This window comes from Schistosoma haematobium, chromosome 3 (genome assembly GCF_000699445.3).
Source record: "Schistosoma haematobium chromosome 3, whole genome shotgun sequence".
Taxonomy (NCBI): domain Eukaryota; kingdom Metazoa; phylum Platyhelminthes; class Trematoda; order Strigeidida; family Schistosomatidae; genus Schistosoma; species Schistosoma haematobium.
In genome coordinates, this window is record NC_067198.1 from 6,820,857 (window position 1) to 6,837,649 (window position 16,793).

Genomic DNA, 16,793 nt, shown 5'->3' on the forward strand with positions numbered 1-16,793 from the left:
CGGTTCCGAGATGATCATAAAATATACGAAGCTGGAATATCAAGTATTCAATGCTATCGTGCAATCGGAAAACTCAAGGTGTTGAGTGCGACTCTGTGTGTTTCTGATGAATGATAATAGTGAAGTAGACACAATATATTGACTTGTACGCAAATAAGTTAGTGTGCCCTCATCATAGTACAGTATACAAACATCTTTAAATTAATACATCACATCTACTCACGTTGAGTTCTTTAAAATGACGAACTTTTTTTCGAAGAAATAAGAGCAAATGTTCATAGAGACTGAAATTTCCATGTAATAAAACGAATTTTATTAAACCATCTAATAGAATATAAGGTGATTGTGTGACACCTGGAAATAAAATACCAAGAAAATATTTGACATTAAAACAGTTTTTTTTGTTTTTATTACAAAAATGTAGTGACAAGTTTAAAATACAGAAATATCATAGAGGTTTACACATGTAAAGTAATTTATTTATCTAGGCAATATAAAATAAAATGTCTCTTATCATGTGGTAATTCCGTAAATCATCACCGAATACAAAGTTTGAAAATACCATATCTCATGTTTAACAAATTAATGAAACTGTGGAATGTTAGATCACGAGTTATTCATGCGATACACCTATATATTTCATGAACTATCAGTATTTTAACGCATTTTGTTTTTGTGTGCATCGGAATTTATGCAATTCGGTTATTCACAGTAAACAGAAAACTCAATATTCTATTAATTAACTGAATAGTCGGATATGAATATATTTTACTAATAAAAAAGAAGATTATGACAGTGTTGGTTGATGGTATCCTGTTTCTGTCTAAATAACTAATGCTCAATGAATTAATTCATGTTCACATCTAGTCTACTTAAACTGCACAATGTATCAATCATGTTTGATGGATAGACACCTTAACAACCACGTCATTCATAGTATGAGAATATTTACACAATGTCAATTGAAATGACAAATTGCAGATACAAGATACTGTTTAGTGTGAGCAAAAGAATAGTGGTATTTGTAGAATAGTGAGCATGTCTGTCGTAGTATTAGTATCAGCAGTGGCAGAGAGTAAATACCTTTGCGCTCATCATCTGTTATATACATACCTTAATAAATAACTGCTATAAAATTAATGGTGACAATAGACTGTTACAATTTCTATCAGATTTGTTGTCGCTTTCATCTGAATCGTTTTTTGTTACCTTCTTTCAATCTATTATACGATACCAGTTAATTCGAAAAGACTTGTTTAATAAAACGGACTATTTTATTTAGAATTCGATTAGCAATGTTGCGTCGACTCAAACCACGATGTCTGTACCTTTCAAAATGGATCATATCGACAGCTAATAACTTCATGGATTGATGGCATCTGTTAATTGTTCAAACCTTCTCGTTTTTTAATCTAGTTCTATGTCAACCAACATTGGATGTCAAGGTAGATGATGGAGATGCAAGGGTCACACTATTGTTAACCATCTCAGTCGACGACGAACTGTTGGATAATAGTACACTAGCCCCTTTGATTAACAGACGGACATCAAGGTTGTGGTACATAATTTTCTTAAAACGGAAAATGTATTCCAGTACTGGATGGCAGTATGCGATTGAATCTTAGTTCACAGATTTCAACTGACTGCCATCATACAATACACGAATCAAGGATTGTGAAGTAAGATCGTTGGTGCAAAATTACAATTGATGATTATACAAAATTGTACTGAATTATATCTAGTGGACAAACACAACTAAAAACGGAATTCATATAACATTTATATAACTTACATTGAAATTTTGGATCACTGAACATCAAGATATTCTGAACGGTCTTACATGTCAATTTTTGTAGTTTAGAACTTTCCAAATTATTAATATTCTCGATTAGAATATCGAATGATTGAAGAAAAACTGAAAGTTGAAGAGATGGAGAGGTAAAGCGGACGAGTAAAAGGTGTCAAGGATTTCGTGTGGTCTCAGTTGTTTATTTGCGATATGTTTTCCGAAAAATGTAAATTCATTGGACAAATAAATCATTATTATCTACTCATGCGTGTATTTGGGAAAACACATTATTCAGATTTTGACTGTTCAAACTCAGTGAAATTACCTACCATTTTAGAAAAAATCTTATACAAAAAATATCAATATACTAGTGTTTTAATCATTGACTCCGTTTGGAGCCTCTCTAGGGTTACTGTCGGTCACAAGCCGAGTAATGGAGGAGGCTTGAGAGTATTGTTAACAACTCGACCCTATAACAGCAAATACCGCTAAAAGAACATTCACCAGCAAAAGCAATCCAAACTCTACCTTGAGAGCTGAAGGGTTTACATACGGGAGAATCATAATGCCTCATGGTGAAAGTCGAGATATTTCGAAAGCCGCATGATATATAATCTTCAGACAACCAGAGCAACATGGAATGTCTGAACGATATGAGAAAACTGGACGATGCAACCAAGTCACAGTTGGAATAAGTGGGACCGATTTGGCGAAAATGACCAATCTCCACAGGAAAATGCCTCCCATACACAGGGAATTGCATTGATAGTGTGCAAAAAATAGCACGTGAATTGCTTATGAGATAGGAAATTCATGGATCCAGGATCGTCAAACCATTCTTTAAAGGAAAATAGGAAGCGATCACAATGCACACCGATGATAGCGGTGGAAACGATAAAGACCACTTCCAGTCGGTCATAGAGAAATGATTAGGAAAAGAATCGACTATTCCGATGGCAGACCTGAACGCCAGGGTTGGGGTACACAACACCGTGTATGCAGACATCATGGGTTGACATGGACGGAAGGAACAACAAGAAAGGTGAGAGACTGACAAACATATACACTTTTAACAATATGTGTATACATGGCACGATTTTGTACTGCAAACGCATACACAAAGCTACAGGGCTTTCAGCGGACAACATTACAGAAGGCTAGATCAGTCACCTCTTTATTAACGAAAGATGAAGAAGACCCAAGGAAGTAATAAGAAGGAAAAGGAGGGGCTGATATCGCTTCATATCAACATCTGGTGGTGGCCGGGCTGAAGCACAGGCATTGGACAATTGAGCAAACAGACATAAAGATTAATACAGCCTTTCTTCTAGATGCTACCGAGCTCACAGGTTCAACATAGTGTCTGAATAACAGGTTCCAAGCTTTACAAGCTCTGATAGAAGAAGGAAAGGAAATCACTATGGACAACAACTGGAAAGGGATTAAGCAAGCAATAACTTCAACATGGAATGAGGTGCTGAGCTCCAAGCACGAGTATGAAGAGTGGATCTCTTTGGACACCCTGGACAGCATTCAAGGAAGGAAAAGCAAAAAGACAGTAATCAACAACAACCGAAAAGCAAAGAAAGCCAAATCAGAGGCTGAATATACAGAAGCAAGACAAAAGAGCCATGAAGAGCACTGAAGGTGACAAGCAAAAATACGTAGAAGACCTAACAATCACAGCAGAAAAAGCTGTACGAGAGAACAGAAGAATACAGTAAACCAGATAGATCAGTAGAATCAAAGAAGAATCAGGAGCCGCAGAACAGATGATTAGAACACTCTGGAGAGCTCTTGAATAGACTAGCCCTGCCGAACCCAACGGACACCGAAGTAAATACAGACCTTCTTATAAATGCTTCACCACACCAAACAGGTGAATAAATCACCAAATCAGCAGACAAATTGAGAATGACAAAGCAACATGACTAGACAGTATACCAACTGAAGCACTGTGTTCACATATAGAAGTGACTCCGAAGATATTCCATATTTGCTTCAAAAACATCTGGGATGAAGAACAAATACAAGTAGACTAAAAAGATGGATGCCTCATCACAATACTAAAGAAAAGAGATCTCAGCAAATATGAGAACTATATAGTGATCACACTACTATCGGTACCAGGAAAAGTTTTCAACTGAGTATTGTTGAACTGGATGAAAAATTCAACAGACGTCCAACTTCGAGATCCACTGCCTTGTAGGTCAGACCTTGAGGTCAAAGGCTCGTGGTGTGGCTCCCTAAGAAAACCACTTGCTTCGGTCTGGGCACCCGGGCAGTATCACAGCCAAAACACAAATATGATGAAATGTCGATATTTATGGAAAATGCTTGTCTTGTTTCGATTAACAATCACACGATTCACATTATTATTACTATTATTGTTATTATCATTATTACTATTTACTACGTCATTTGTTCACTCTCTTTTATTCCCACTCTGTGTATACTTATTTTTCGACTTATGCAGTAGTTCGCCTATGGTGGAAACTCGGTTCTGCCTAAAGGTTCTCGAGTCACTGTCCGGTTGAAAATTGTATGCTACCATTAAACACGAATACTGAAGCAGTTTTTTCTGAAACCACGTGCACCATTCAAACTGGCTGCCTTCAACGTTCGCACACTTATGCAGGTCGGACAACAAATAGGGCTGGCTATATCATTGGAAAGTCTTAATATCGACGTTTGTTGTCTATCCGAGACCCGTATTCAAGACTCTGGTGAGGTACTACAAATTTGCTCTCCATCTGTCGCTTCAAAAGGCTTGTTTTACGTGCGTTTATCCGGGGACCCTGTGGCACCTTCGTCTGGTTTTGCTGGCGTTGGTCTCGCACTAAGCGCTAGAGCTGAGGCAGTTCTAATCGATTGGATCCCCATTGACAGTCAGTTATGTGCTGTTAGAATAGAAAGTTACATCAAAGTGAGAAGAAATCGGCGTGAGAAACGATGTCTTCTCGTCATCTCCGCCTATGCTCCGACAGATTGCAGCCCGGATGCAATCAAGGATGAGTTTTACCACCAGTTATCTGTTCCTCTCCAGAAAGTGCGTTCGACAGATATTGTAGTACTAGCCGGAGACTTGAATGCTCAGGTCGGGCGTCTAGGCACAGAAGAGAGTCGTTTAGGTGGCCGATGGGGACTTGTTAGTCGCAGGTCAGATAACGAGGACCGTCTACTGCAACTGTGCACAGACCACAACCTGTTTCTGGCTAGCACTAACTTTCGGCACAGTCATCGCCGATGTGCCACCTGGCGTTCTCCCTCTGCATCCCAGGCTTGGACTCATATTGATCACATCGCGATCAGCTACCGCTGGCGTGGTTGTGTACAAGACTGCCGCTCCTTTTGGAGTACTTATCTGGACTCTGACCATGCTTTGGTCTGCGCCAATCTTACCTTACTTTTCAGTGGTCAACGAAGTGACCGCCACCAACGGATTGATGTTAGCAAGCTGGTTGCAATTCCTTATTGTTTTGTGTGGCGCATATATATTTGGTGCCCTCTTGTACCAATATTTATGTGTTCAAATAAATAATAAATTTCCAACTGTCCTAAGTGGATGATTTGTACCCACCAATCCGAATTAGATGCTGGACATTCGCTTTTCGTGGCCATATGCGAGCATTTCGAGAGGGAGAGGGGATTCTCACCATTCTCGACAGTACCAGGGCATTTGGCGGTTATATGTGGGTAGTTGTTGTTGACAACTTAATATGAATTATTGACTATGGTATTATACAGTTAAGACGTGGACAACTGTAGACATCAAAGTATTATTAACCTCATACTTAAAACAATGAATTCAGAGTGGACATTCATGCGTTAAGCTATGATTTGTAGTTATCTTTGGAGGTTTAATGCCATTACAAGGGGACTGTCTTCACTCTCGGATGTACCAGGGCATTTTTTGCTTCTTAACAGATGTATAGTTTGTGAGCAATAAGTACAAATAATGAATGTGAACAAATGCACTATTACAAACGACTTTTGATTACTTAAGTTAGCTTCTTCAATTAAAGAATACAATTATTCTGTGATATCTAACTAGTAAACTCTATGTCTCCCGATACGACGCAATCCAGCAGTCAGTGAATTCCTGAACTGATAATGTTCTTTTGTTTAACCACCCGTAGTTGTCTGTCAACCTGAACATATGATATTCTGCATTGTATCTGTGATCTAATGGTTGATGGTTGAATACATTAAATATGAACAACAAAAAATATTTCGATTGAATGATCTTTGATTTCTTCTCATAAATACCGTCTGCTACATTAATATGAAATGTACCATCGATTTGAACATGCATATAACAAATAATTCCTTAGTATTTAAGAATAACTCACCTTTCTTTATGTCTTCCTCCGAGGAGAATGATAAACAATTAACAAAAATTCTTGATACAAAAAACGAATGCAAAACAGCATATTTTACTTCTAAACAGACATGTGTAGTAGTAGTAGTATGTGAGTGTTGCAATATATTGAAACAAAGATTGCCTAAATTACAGAATTTAGACAGAATTAATGAAACGTCATCATCACTCTCCTTATTATATATAACTGTGATCAATTTAGTATGAAAACGTATAAATGCTGCTAAGTAGATTGGTAGTGAATTTAAGCATTTCATTTTTTTAAATAGAAGTTTCATCTGTTTACAACTCCAACGAAAAGCTGCCAGAATTAATTTCCTTGAGATATCTGTGGAATCATGATCACTTTGATGTTGTTGCAATTGTATAGTTAATAAGGCAAATGCATATCGATACGCTTCGTCATCTTTATGATTATTATTATGTGGAATATTTTCATCTAACCGAAAATATAAACGAATAAAATTTTGAAATAAAGTTTGAAAGGGAAACAATGTTTTTAATTTATTGAATATTGACGAATTCAAGTGTTCACTGGCATCAATAATTTCATTAATATCTTCTATATCGAAATTGTTGTCATTCAATGTGGAATGAGCAAGTGTTGAGTGTAAATATGAACAAATTCGACGAAGTGAAACTGTAAGAAGCTGTAACATTAGTTCCACACACACACACAAGCAAACAAGCAACAAAAATAACAGCGATAATGAGTACGAAAGAAAATGTTCAATTTGAAATATTTACAGTAGAACAATAACAGACAGGAAGTCAATCTACAAATTACTAAGATAGAGATCGGATAAATACACTACAAAATGAAGGATATCAGTGATATTGAAACTAACAACTAGTTGTATCAGTTCACAATATCAATGACTGTTGGTAATCCGATTCGAGTTGGTGTCCAAAACCAATCAGGTGGTTTCCTTAGGCGACCACATCCCGAACCTTCAACCTAAAGGTCTGATCCACAAGGCAGTGGAACAACGTAAGGAGATGCAGTCCCATGGTAGACGGTCACCAACGATTGGTTCATACGCCATTTTTCCCTCAGGATTCTGGAGCCCATGTGCAACACTGGTGTGGAATCAGGGTTTTCCAACTCCCCTAGGTGGATTCTCCGTATCCACCAACCCAGTCAAAGTGCCGGACATTCGCTTTTCGTCCTCTCAGTTTTGTAAACAACACCCCCGCCACGAGAAGGCGATGAGTAGGACTTCCCTGGCAGTGGTTGTATGCACGTGGCCATCTGAAAACATTTCGAAAGGGAGAGGTGACTCTCCCCACTCTCAGCCGTACCAGGGCATATGTATCTACATAAACTTTTAATATTTAATCAACACATTAACAGTTTTACACGTTAAATACATTGAAACAAATATAGGATTGTTTAGAGAACAATTTATATCATGAATAAATTTTGATTTTCCGTAAGCACAGGAATACAAACTTTAAAACTAACGAAATTTACTAAATAAAAACCAACTGTACAGTTAATCATTTGTAATTTAATCAATTAATTATTTAACAATAAGGTTTTTTTTTTCTCTTCATCAAATTCAAAATGCTTATGCATGGAATACTTTAATCAAAAGACTTACATTTATTGAATTCATAGATTTAGTCCATTTTATTAAGTTTAAATAAAATGTAGTAGGAGAAAGAGTAGAATTTTCCGAATTGTTCAATGTACAATCAATCAGAACATAAATATGTGTTATCAAATAATCATATTCAAGACCAATTACATTAGTTTCAATCTGTATAGGTTGATTATAATGACAATTTAATATTTTCATATATAATTGTTTTATAATTGTACATGTAACATATGCTGAATCATTTAACCAAGAGAATGATGACTTTAAACGATTTATAATTGTTAAATAATTCGATTTTGAAAGATACGATATAGTTGAAACAGTGTAAACTGATGGTGTACTATCATGAATATCCATATTGGAATACATCAATGCATATATCTAAAAGGTATAATTCAGTAATTAACCTCTCATAATTAAATAAATATGTTTATTTAATGGTTATCAATCTGATAATAAGCATCGTATGCTTACTAGTGACTGGCTTTAAGAGGCATTCCCTGGAATTCTAGTGAGAAGCACTGACTAGTGGAGTTCAACCGGGTCTGTTGTGCGATAGTAACTCACTAAAGACAATGGGGGATGGTAGCTCAACTTCGTGGATTGATTGAAGTTAGACATTAACAACGTTGGATCACGGTGATCTATAGGTTAAGCGTTCGCTCGCGAGACTGATAGGTCCTAAGTTGAAATCTCATGAGGCGGGATCGTCGATGCGCACTTCTGAGGAGTCTCATACTAGGGCGAAACAGCCGTCCAGTACTCTCAACTGAATAATCACATTCTGAATGACTCAATCAATAACTGATATTCAGTGGTATATAAGAGTTAAAATAGATTACAATTTTAATGTATGATTACTTCATATCGTCATGGTAAAATCATACTTTAGGGACTGGCATAAAACAACCGTGATAAGTTTCTGTCTAGTTTCTAATCAGTCAGAAAGCAACTTTGATAAATGGATAGTTTATGGAAAAGAAAACAATGATATTGTACAGTATTAACACATTTTACATAAGTAATAAATATACTAATATTTTTTTACAGGTTATTCTCCCTGAAGGCCGAAAAAACCAACAGCTTATGAAATCGTCCAAATGAATACAGCTCGTTCATCTATCCGAATACTAAAAAAGAACAAGAGACATTTTTTAATAGTCAACACCAACTTCCTGTCGAAAGCCATGAAAACTACTTACTTATATCAATATATGAAGACAATTGTGAACACACGTTTCATTATGAGAACGTTTTTATCTTAGACAGAGGCGGTAAAAAGATCATAAGTTTTTCAGATGTTTGAGGCTCAGATCAACCTGAAATCAGCAGATATTTCGAAATTTTCATAACTCAATTCAATCTTCTGCTAGGTTAGAATCAATTACGAGTTCTAGGGATCTAACGTCCCCAGCACACCTCCACTTTTTAATTGCGTACTTTCCTGGGGTAGACTTGCATTTTGACTGTAGTTCGCCGCTGTTGGAGAGGCTACCTTCTGGAACGGAGACCAGCTTGTCGTTGATCTTTTCCTCGTGGTGGGGCTGCCGGTAAGCTCGAGGTATCAAGCAGGATGTCAAGGGGAATATTTACTCCTGTTGATGGGTGGTCTGGGGCTAGCCGTTTGAGTATCTGATTCCGATGGCATGACCATCTATCGCCTCCTACCTCTACTTCGTCCATGACACGGCCCAGTTTTATGTCCACTCGTCAGTCAGTCAGTCAGTAACAACGTAGAACTTCGTACGTACGTACATCAGTTCGAGTTGCCACACCACATTAGCATAGAGATGCAGTGGTCGATTCAAATCCCGTAGTGGTAGAGGTAGCAAGAGTATAAGCAGTAATCGGGAAGATTAGGGTTTGGAGATGTTATTTAAAGAGTATAATACAGTGAAATAAATTTGTGAAGAGAAAAAAGAGACAAGGAGGAATAAGGAGATCAAAATTTGGGAGAACACAAAGAGTGGATGCACCTGCGCCATTGCAAACGATTTTAAGCCATGTCATTCAGGGGCTCTAACCATCGGTTGCTATCATCTCGCGGTCCCCAACCAGGTAGTCTACACCTACCAACATAACTCAGTCCACTTGTCAGTGACTTCATGGACTTGTGCCATGTTTTGGTTTGGCCGCCCCTAGCTTTCTTCCAACCTACTCTTATACCACTGAACATAGCACGTCGAGGTAGTCGGTGGTTGGGCATACGCAACACGTGTCCCAGCCATCTCAACTGATGAAGTTTCACTACTTCATCAATTAATTTGCCATCCTTACCTAGTACCCGTTTCCTAACAACTGTGTTACTTACTCGATGGTCCCATGATATACGAGCAATGTTTCGAAGACACCTATGATCGAATACTGTTGGTCAGTTAGCTTTTTGTGGACCATGTGTTTTTGGGACTGTAAGAACAAGAGGTCTGTTATGACTTTCTCTTTTTGGATTATTGTGAATGGGAAAGGTTTTATACTATTATAAGTTTGGAAATATACGTTGAAATGTACTCATTTGAAGGGAATTACAAATCAAAGCGATCATTAGTGCTTGATCATACCCAAAAGTTGTCAACCCATGCGCTTGTTCAAAAAACACGTGAAGAACGAAAGTCACGTGAAAATATGGTCAAACAAGAACGTGCCGCTACCAAAATTCAAAAATGTCTCCGAGATTATGTTGCACGAAATAAAATGAAACGTTACTTTATTGAATTATTGAATGAATTATCTAAACAATTAGATGATATAGTAAATAATACTGGTTTCAATGTGGAGCATGAATTTGAACATAAATTATTGAAGTTACTTCAGTGTTTCAATACATGCTATCGTAATAAAAGTCCGGAACAAAAACATCTTTTTACTGTTAGTCGTTTATTATTGTCCAAACATGGAAAAGATGCACAAGTCAACTGGTTAACTAATGGTTCTGTTGACCATATTTTCACACTAGGGAATTCGTTATTAATCAACATCAAATATTTAACAAAACTTCCATCATTAACAACATCATCAAACTATACATTACCGATTCGTGTATTAGAGGAATTATTCAACATCTTAATCGGAACATGTTCATATACAAAAATCAGTTTATATTCAAAACAACTATACTTCAGTATTGAATGGATTTGTCGACATTTATCAAAGCATCATTATTTTAATCATTTGGCTTATTTTATGGATCAACAATTACCAACTACAACTGGTGGTTACCTTAAAGATTTCACTACCCACTCACAAGAAAACAGGAAACAAGTCGTGCAGTATACTGAGTCTAGCTGCTCCAAACGGTCCTCATCATTCAACAACAAGAGATTCTGACGAATCTTATTATCTAGATCCTCTTGTACCGGAAAATGTGTTAGATGCACCAAATGATGATCAGAAGCTTAATACAATTTTGATAGATGTTGATTATCTCAGAGATCAACTATCCACAAATGAGATTTTCAAGGAATTCTATGATAATGTTCCAGAAGAATCGAACGTTGATAACCTCATATCAAGCGACGTTGGTCCACACTACTTAATCACTTTTAGTGACTTCTCTGTCCCATGTGACAATTATGTGTTAAATAAAGTCAAATTAATTTTAACTTGGGGATATGAGGACCCAACATTATTTCGTGGGGGAGGATGAACGCAGAAAATTTTAAAATCCAGATATTAACTCCGGATCTTTTTTTAAAAAAAAGGGGAGGTGTTAGGTAGTCGGAAAAATAGGCCAATAATTATCATCTTAAGTCCAATGGTGTCCTTGGACCTTAAATGTACATTTCTTATTGGTCGATGTTTACATCACTTGTTAAATATTTTGTAAATGTTGTTTCCTATTTTATGGTACGATGTGGTATGCTTGATTGGTATATAAACAAAGTATGTTTCAAATATAATGATTCATAACTCCGAGGCTGTGACTTGTGTTCTTGACTCAACTGGCTAGGACAGACAGCGAGGCAGGGCTAATCAGGGCACTAGGTCGTCCTTACATGTTTACGTGTCCACTGTCACAGAAGCGACCGATATAAACGCTGCGTATCTAAAACCTGCAGTCACACGCGTTACAACACACTACTTCATCAATTAATTTGCCATCCTTACCTAGTACCCGTTTCCTAACAACTGTGTTACTTACTCGATGGTCCCATGATATACGAGCAATGTTTCGAAGACACCTATGATCGAATACTAGTAACCTACGGATATCCTCTACTCTTACCGGCCATGTTTCACTGCCATAAAGTAGGACGGAACGAACTGCTGCTCAGTAAACCCGTCCTTTGGTTGATAGACGGATATCTCGCCTACGCCATAAATGACTCAAGTTGGCAAAAGCTAGTCGAGCCTTCTGTATCCGTGCTGAGATTTCGTCACACACCAGACCACAAGGGCTGATGAGATTTCCAAGATAAGTGAAGCGGTCGACACACTCAACTACTTCACTCCCTATCATTAGTTCGGGTGTCGATGTAACCCAATCCTGAAGCAACATTTTGCATTTCGAGGGAGAGAATCGCATCCCGAACATGCTTGCATTGTTGCTTAGAGTGGTCAGAAGACTGCATTTCGTCAGCGTCTTCGCCAAATAAAACTATGTCATCTGCATATTCTAAGTCAACAAGTGAACCTCCCGGTAGAAGTTCAACCCCTGGAAATTTAGATGAGGAGAGTGTTATCTCCAAAAGTACGTCGACCACAAAGTTGAACAAGAATGGAGAGAGTGGACAGCCCTGACGAACACCACTTGAGGTAATCAATTCTGATGACAGTTCGCCATAAGCTCTCACTCGACCAGTTGTGTTCGAGTAGAGAGCCTTTATAAGGTTAATGTAGTTCTTTGGTACTCCTTTCAGTGACAAACACTGCCATAGAACCTCACGATCAACAGAGTCGAATGCCGCCTTAAGGTCGAGAAATACTACCATTGTGGGGCGTCTGAATGTGTGTCTGTGTTCTAGAACCTGACGTAGTGTGAATATCTGATCTATACAACCACGTCCATGTCGAAAACCAGCCTGATTTTCTCTAATCTGCTCTTCACGAGCTTTGATTAGGCGTTGAAGCATTATTGAGGCTAATATTTTAGACACTATATTAGTCAAACTGATTCCTCTGTGATTGTCACAAGAGGACTTTTGTCCTTTCTTATAGACTGGCACAATCAGTGATTGAGACTAGTCAGATGGGATTACGTCCAGTTCCCAAATTCTACCTAAGACCTCGGTTAATCTCATTGCTAATACTGGACCACCATCCTTAAAAATCTCAGGAGTAAACCTGTCAGGGCCTGGTGCTCTCCCTCGTTTCAGATTTCCTATGGCTTTTTCAACTTCGTAAAGGGACGGAGGACCTACATTAACTTGCCATTCAGGTTGACTAGAGATCGTGGGAAACCGAAGTGTGGCTGAAGGCCAGTTGAACTGATCCCTAAAGTGTTCTTTCCATCGATCCAATCTCCTGGATTGAGAATGTATAATATGTCCATCTTTCTCTGAGAGTGTTTCCTTACCAAGTCTGAACAATTGTCTGTTATTACCTATTGCCGCTGCCTTTTCCATCTCTCTTGCTTTCGCTACCCACCACTGTTCACGATCATTGCGTAGACTTATTGTCAGCTTGCGCTTAAGCTGACTGCGCTCTTCATTATATTCAGAGCCAGGTGGAATGAGTTTCCGAGCATCTATCAGTGCGATAGATGCTGCTGAGATCCAGTGTTGCTCTCTAACCTTCTGGTTTACCTTACTAACAGATATCACTGCTGTTTCCACAGCTTTTCGGATATCATTCCATGCTGCATCGGGGTGGGCATCACATACATGGCTGCCTAACTGTTTTCCTAGTTATTCCTGAAATATACTCTTAGCTTGACTATCATTAAGTAGGCGCCTAAGAGGTTTCCTTGCAGCGTCTTTCCTACGTCCAGTAAGACGCAAGCAAATACGCGCTCGCACTAGAGCATGATCTGAATCTAGGCATGTGCTCCAGAATGAGCGACAGTCTTCTACCGAGCCCCTCCATCGGTGGCTGATAGCGATGTGATCTTTTGGGTCCAACGTTGGGACGAATTAGGGGTCGCCATGTTAAAAGATGTTTTTCTTATGCTTAAAGTTAGTATTTGCAAGGAACAGGCGGTTATCTGAGCACAGCTGCAACAGACGGTCGCCATTATCTGTTCTTTGAGCCACGACACCATAAGATCCACCTAGGTGTCTTTCCCTATCGCTTAGTTTACCTACTTGAGCATTAAAGTCACCGGCCACTATTACTACATCCGAGCGCTTAGCTTTTCGGAGAAGGTCCTAAAGCTTTCTGTAAAACTCATCTTTTACATCATCTGAGCTGCAGTCAGTGGGAGAATAGGCAGAGACGAAGAAGAGGCAACGTCGAGTGTCCCTATCTTTCCGGATTCTTACTGTTCCGTTCAGTCGGACAGCGCACAAACGACTGTCTACTGGGATCCACTCTAAGAGAGCTAGTTCTGCCCTAGGACTCAATGCTATACCTACGCCGGCGAGGCCACGGGAAGCAGAATCAGGGCTTCCAGATACACGAAGCGTAAATCGAGTCGGTTCTTTATTTTGGCATGGTGAGGTCAAATGATTGACGCTACTTGGATCCTGTATGCGCGTTTCGTAGACGCAGCACACATCGATGGCGCGAGATTCTAAAGTTTTAGCTAAGGAAGCCTGCTGTCCTATTTGGCGAAGTGTTCGTACGTTAAAAGCTCCTACGTGTAGTTTAGAGCGTGGTTTCAGGAGACCAGGAATAGCGTTCTACGTACTCGAATCGTTTGCCCTAGCGGTTCGAGGTGATAAAGAGACGTGAGGAGGGTTAGTCATGGAGATAAGAGAGGTATTAGGAGGTGTGGGGTGGATTCGAATGTGACCAACTTGGTCTCGTGTGCTGTTACGGGTATGAGGACTGATGTCACTTCCCGGCTGCCCACACCGTGGAAGGGTATTTCTTGAGGAACCTGAAAAGGAAATTGGATTAGTGTTGGTCTTGACGACCTGGGAGAGTGACCGCAGAGCCCAAGGGACAACTGCTTGAGGCCGGTCGCGCACGGCCTTTTCGTGGAAGGTTTTTGACGTGTTAGCTCCGTTTTTCAAAGGGCCTTACCGCCGGAGACGGAAATCCGTGAGGTAAGGTGAGGTGTGACATTTTTAGGGTCGACCTTTTCTAACCCCACCCCTCCTTGTGGGAAGGCAGCATCGCTGTCATGCTAGATGTCCGAGGGAAACACCTTACTACTGTCACACCCCTCAACAGTCAGCAGTACGACTTCGCCCTCAGAGCTTGAGTTGCTGCTTTTAGTCTTACCGTTCACCAATCGACCTGCCTGGCATGGAAGAACCTGCAGGAACATATGTTCCAGCCAATATAGCTCGGTTGGGTCATCACGAAAGGCAAGCCCGACCACCGCGTCAAGGTAGCAGCTTCGGTCAGGTATGACCACTCGAGCTTCTGTACATTGACCATAGGTTGCTCTGTAGTCACGTGCAAACACAGGACATCTCACTCTGCACGTGGATTGTTTCTGAGACTTCGACTATACTGGTGTTGATGCATTGGGGTGTGGATCGTTTTAAGAATTCTTCTCATCAGGATTTCTGCTGGAAAATTTCGCTCCGGTACCGTCTCATTCGGTGTTGCTCGATAAACGAACAAGAAATTTTGTACCGCGTCGGCAGATGTTCCCTTCCCTTTTGACTTAACCAATGCTCTTCTGAACGTATCCACAAACCTTTCCACTTGCCCATTCGACTGCGGGTGGTATGGTGGCGAACGTAAGTGCTGAATACAATCACATCTGGTATGCCATTTCGGGAGAAAATTTCAGTGAGGAGCTGTATTGTTCCAGTTGTCATGGGCGGCATTACAAGAATGATTTATGGCCATTTTGAAAAGGCATCGACCACAAATAAATACATAGTCCCATTAATTGGGCTCGCGAAGTCGACGTGTATCCTGGACCAAGGATGATCAGGTTGTGGTCATGGAATTGGCGGGACTTTGACATTCACCTTTGCTGTTTGCTGGCACCGAATGCATTTTTCAACCAATTCAGTGATAGGTTGGTCCACTGGGCGCTAGTATGCATAACTCCTGGCTATGGATTTCATTCGTCTAACCCCGAATTACCAAGGTGGAACTGTTTCAGCACTTTTGCGCGAAGGGGCTCCGGCACAACCACTCTTTCTCCAAACCTCGAGCAGTCGTTTACAATCCTGCCGCTGATACAACTGTTTCATTTCACCATTAAACTTCTTAGACGGCCAACCGTTGGTGACATAGCTCATCGCCATCTTGATGATGGGGTCGTTCCTGGAAGCGTTTCGTATATCTGTTGCAGACACCGGCAATACCCTTATTGCGGTTGTCAGATAACATTCCGCGTGGTCTTCCGCAGACGGAGATGCGATTACCATGTTTTCCTAAGCCGCCAATTGATCATTAATGAGTTGTAACAAGGCATCTTCCTGACCGAATTGTTGAGTGCATCGGTATTGGATCTCGAAATCATACCCCAATAGTACCAAGGCCCATCGTTGAAAACGATTTGCAGAATGGGCTGCAATGTCAGATTTCGACCCGAATATTGCGAGCAGAGGCTTGTGATCTGTGAGAAGAGTAAATCTCCTACAGTACAGAAACTTGTGGAAACGTCGGACAGCAAACACAAGTGCAAGAGCCTCTTTTTCTATCTGACTGTATTTCTTTTCTGCCGGGGTTAGTGTATAGGACGTATGCATAACAGCTTTTTCTGACGCGTCTGGAAACTAATGTGAAATAACAGCACCTAGGCCATACGCTGAAGCGTCTGCAGCTACGATATTTGGCATAGATGGATCGTAGTGCGTTAACAACAATTTCGAGCTAATTATCGACTTGAGTTTACAAAACGCCGCATCACACTCGTTAGTTCAGTTCCAAGTGCTGTCCATCCTCATCAGACGATTCAATGGAGCACGAATTTCAAGCATCGAAGGAACGAACGCTGAATAATAGGTAACAA

The 16,793-nt window shown here is 39.8% G+C and overlaps 1 protein-coding gene across 3 annotated transcripts in view; it reads right to left on the reverse strand.

The window, feature by feature from the left end:
* Positions 1–16,793, reverse strand: part of MS3_00004902 (uncharacterized protein) — a 64,183-nt gene that overhangs the window by 2,129 nt on the left and 45,261 nt on the right. For all 3 annotated transcript variants that reach the window (XM_051212876.1, XM_051212877.1, XM_051212878.1), the window contains 4 exons: positions 7,775–8,155; positions 6,142–6,820; positions 1,793–1,915; positions 224–354 (listed from right to left, as the gene is read on the reverse strand). Coding sequence is in view for 2 of the 3 variants with exons in the window: in XM_051212877.1 (XP_051068802.1) it covers positions 224–354; positions 1,793–1,915; positions 6,142–6,820; positions 7,775–8,155 (1,314 nt within the window). In the remaining variant the exon portion in view is untranslated. The remainder of the gene's footprint in view (positions 1–223; positions 355–1,792; positions 1,916–6,141; positions 6,821–7,774; positions 8,156–16,793) is intronic.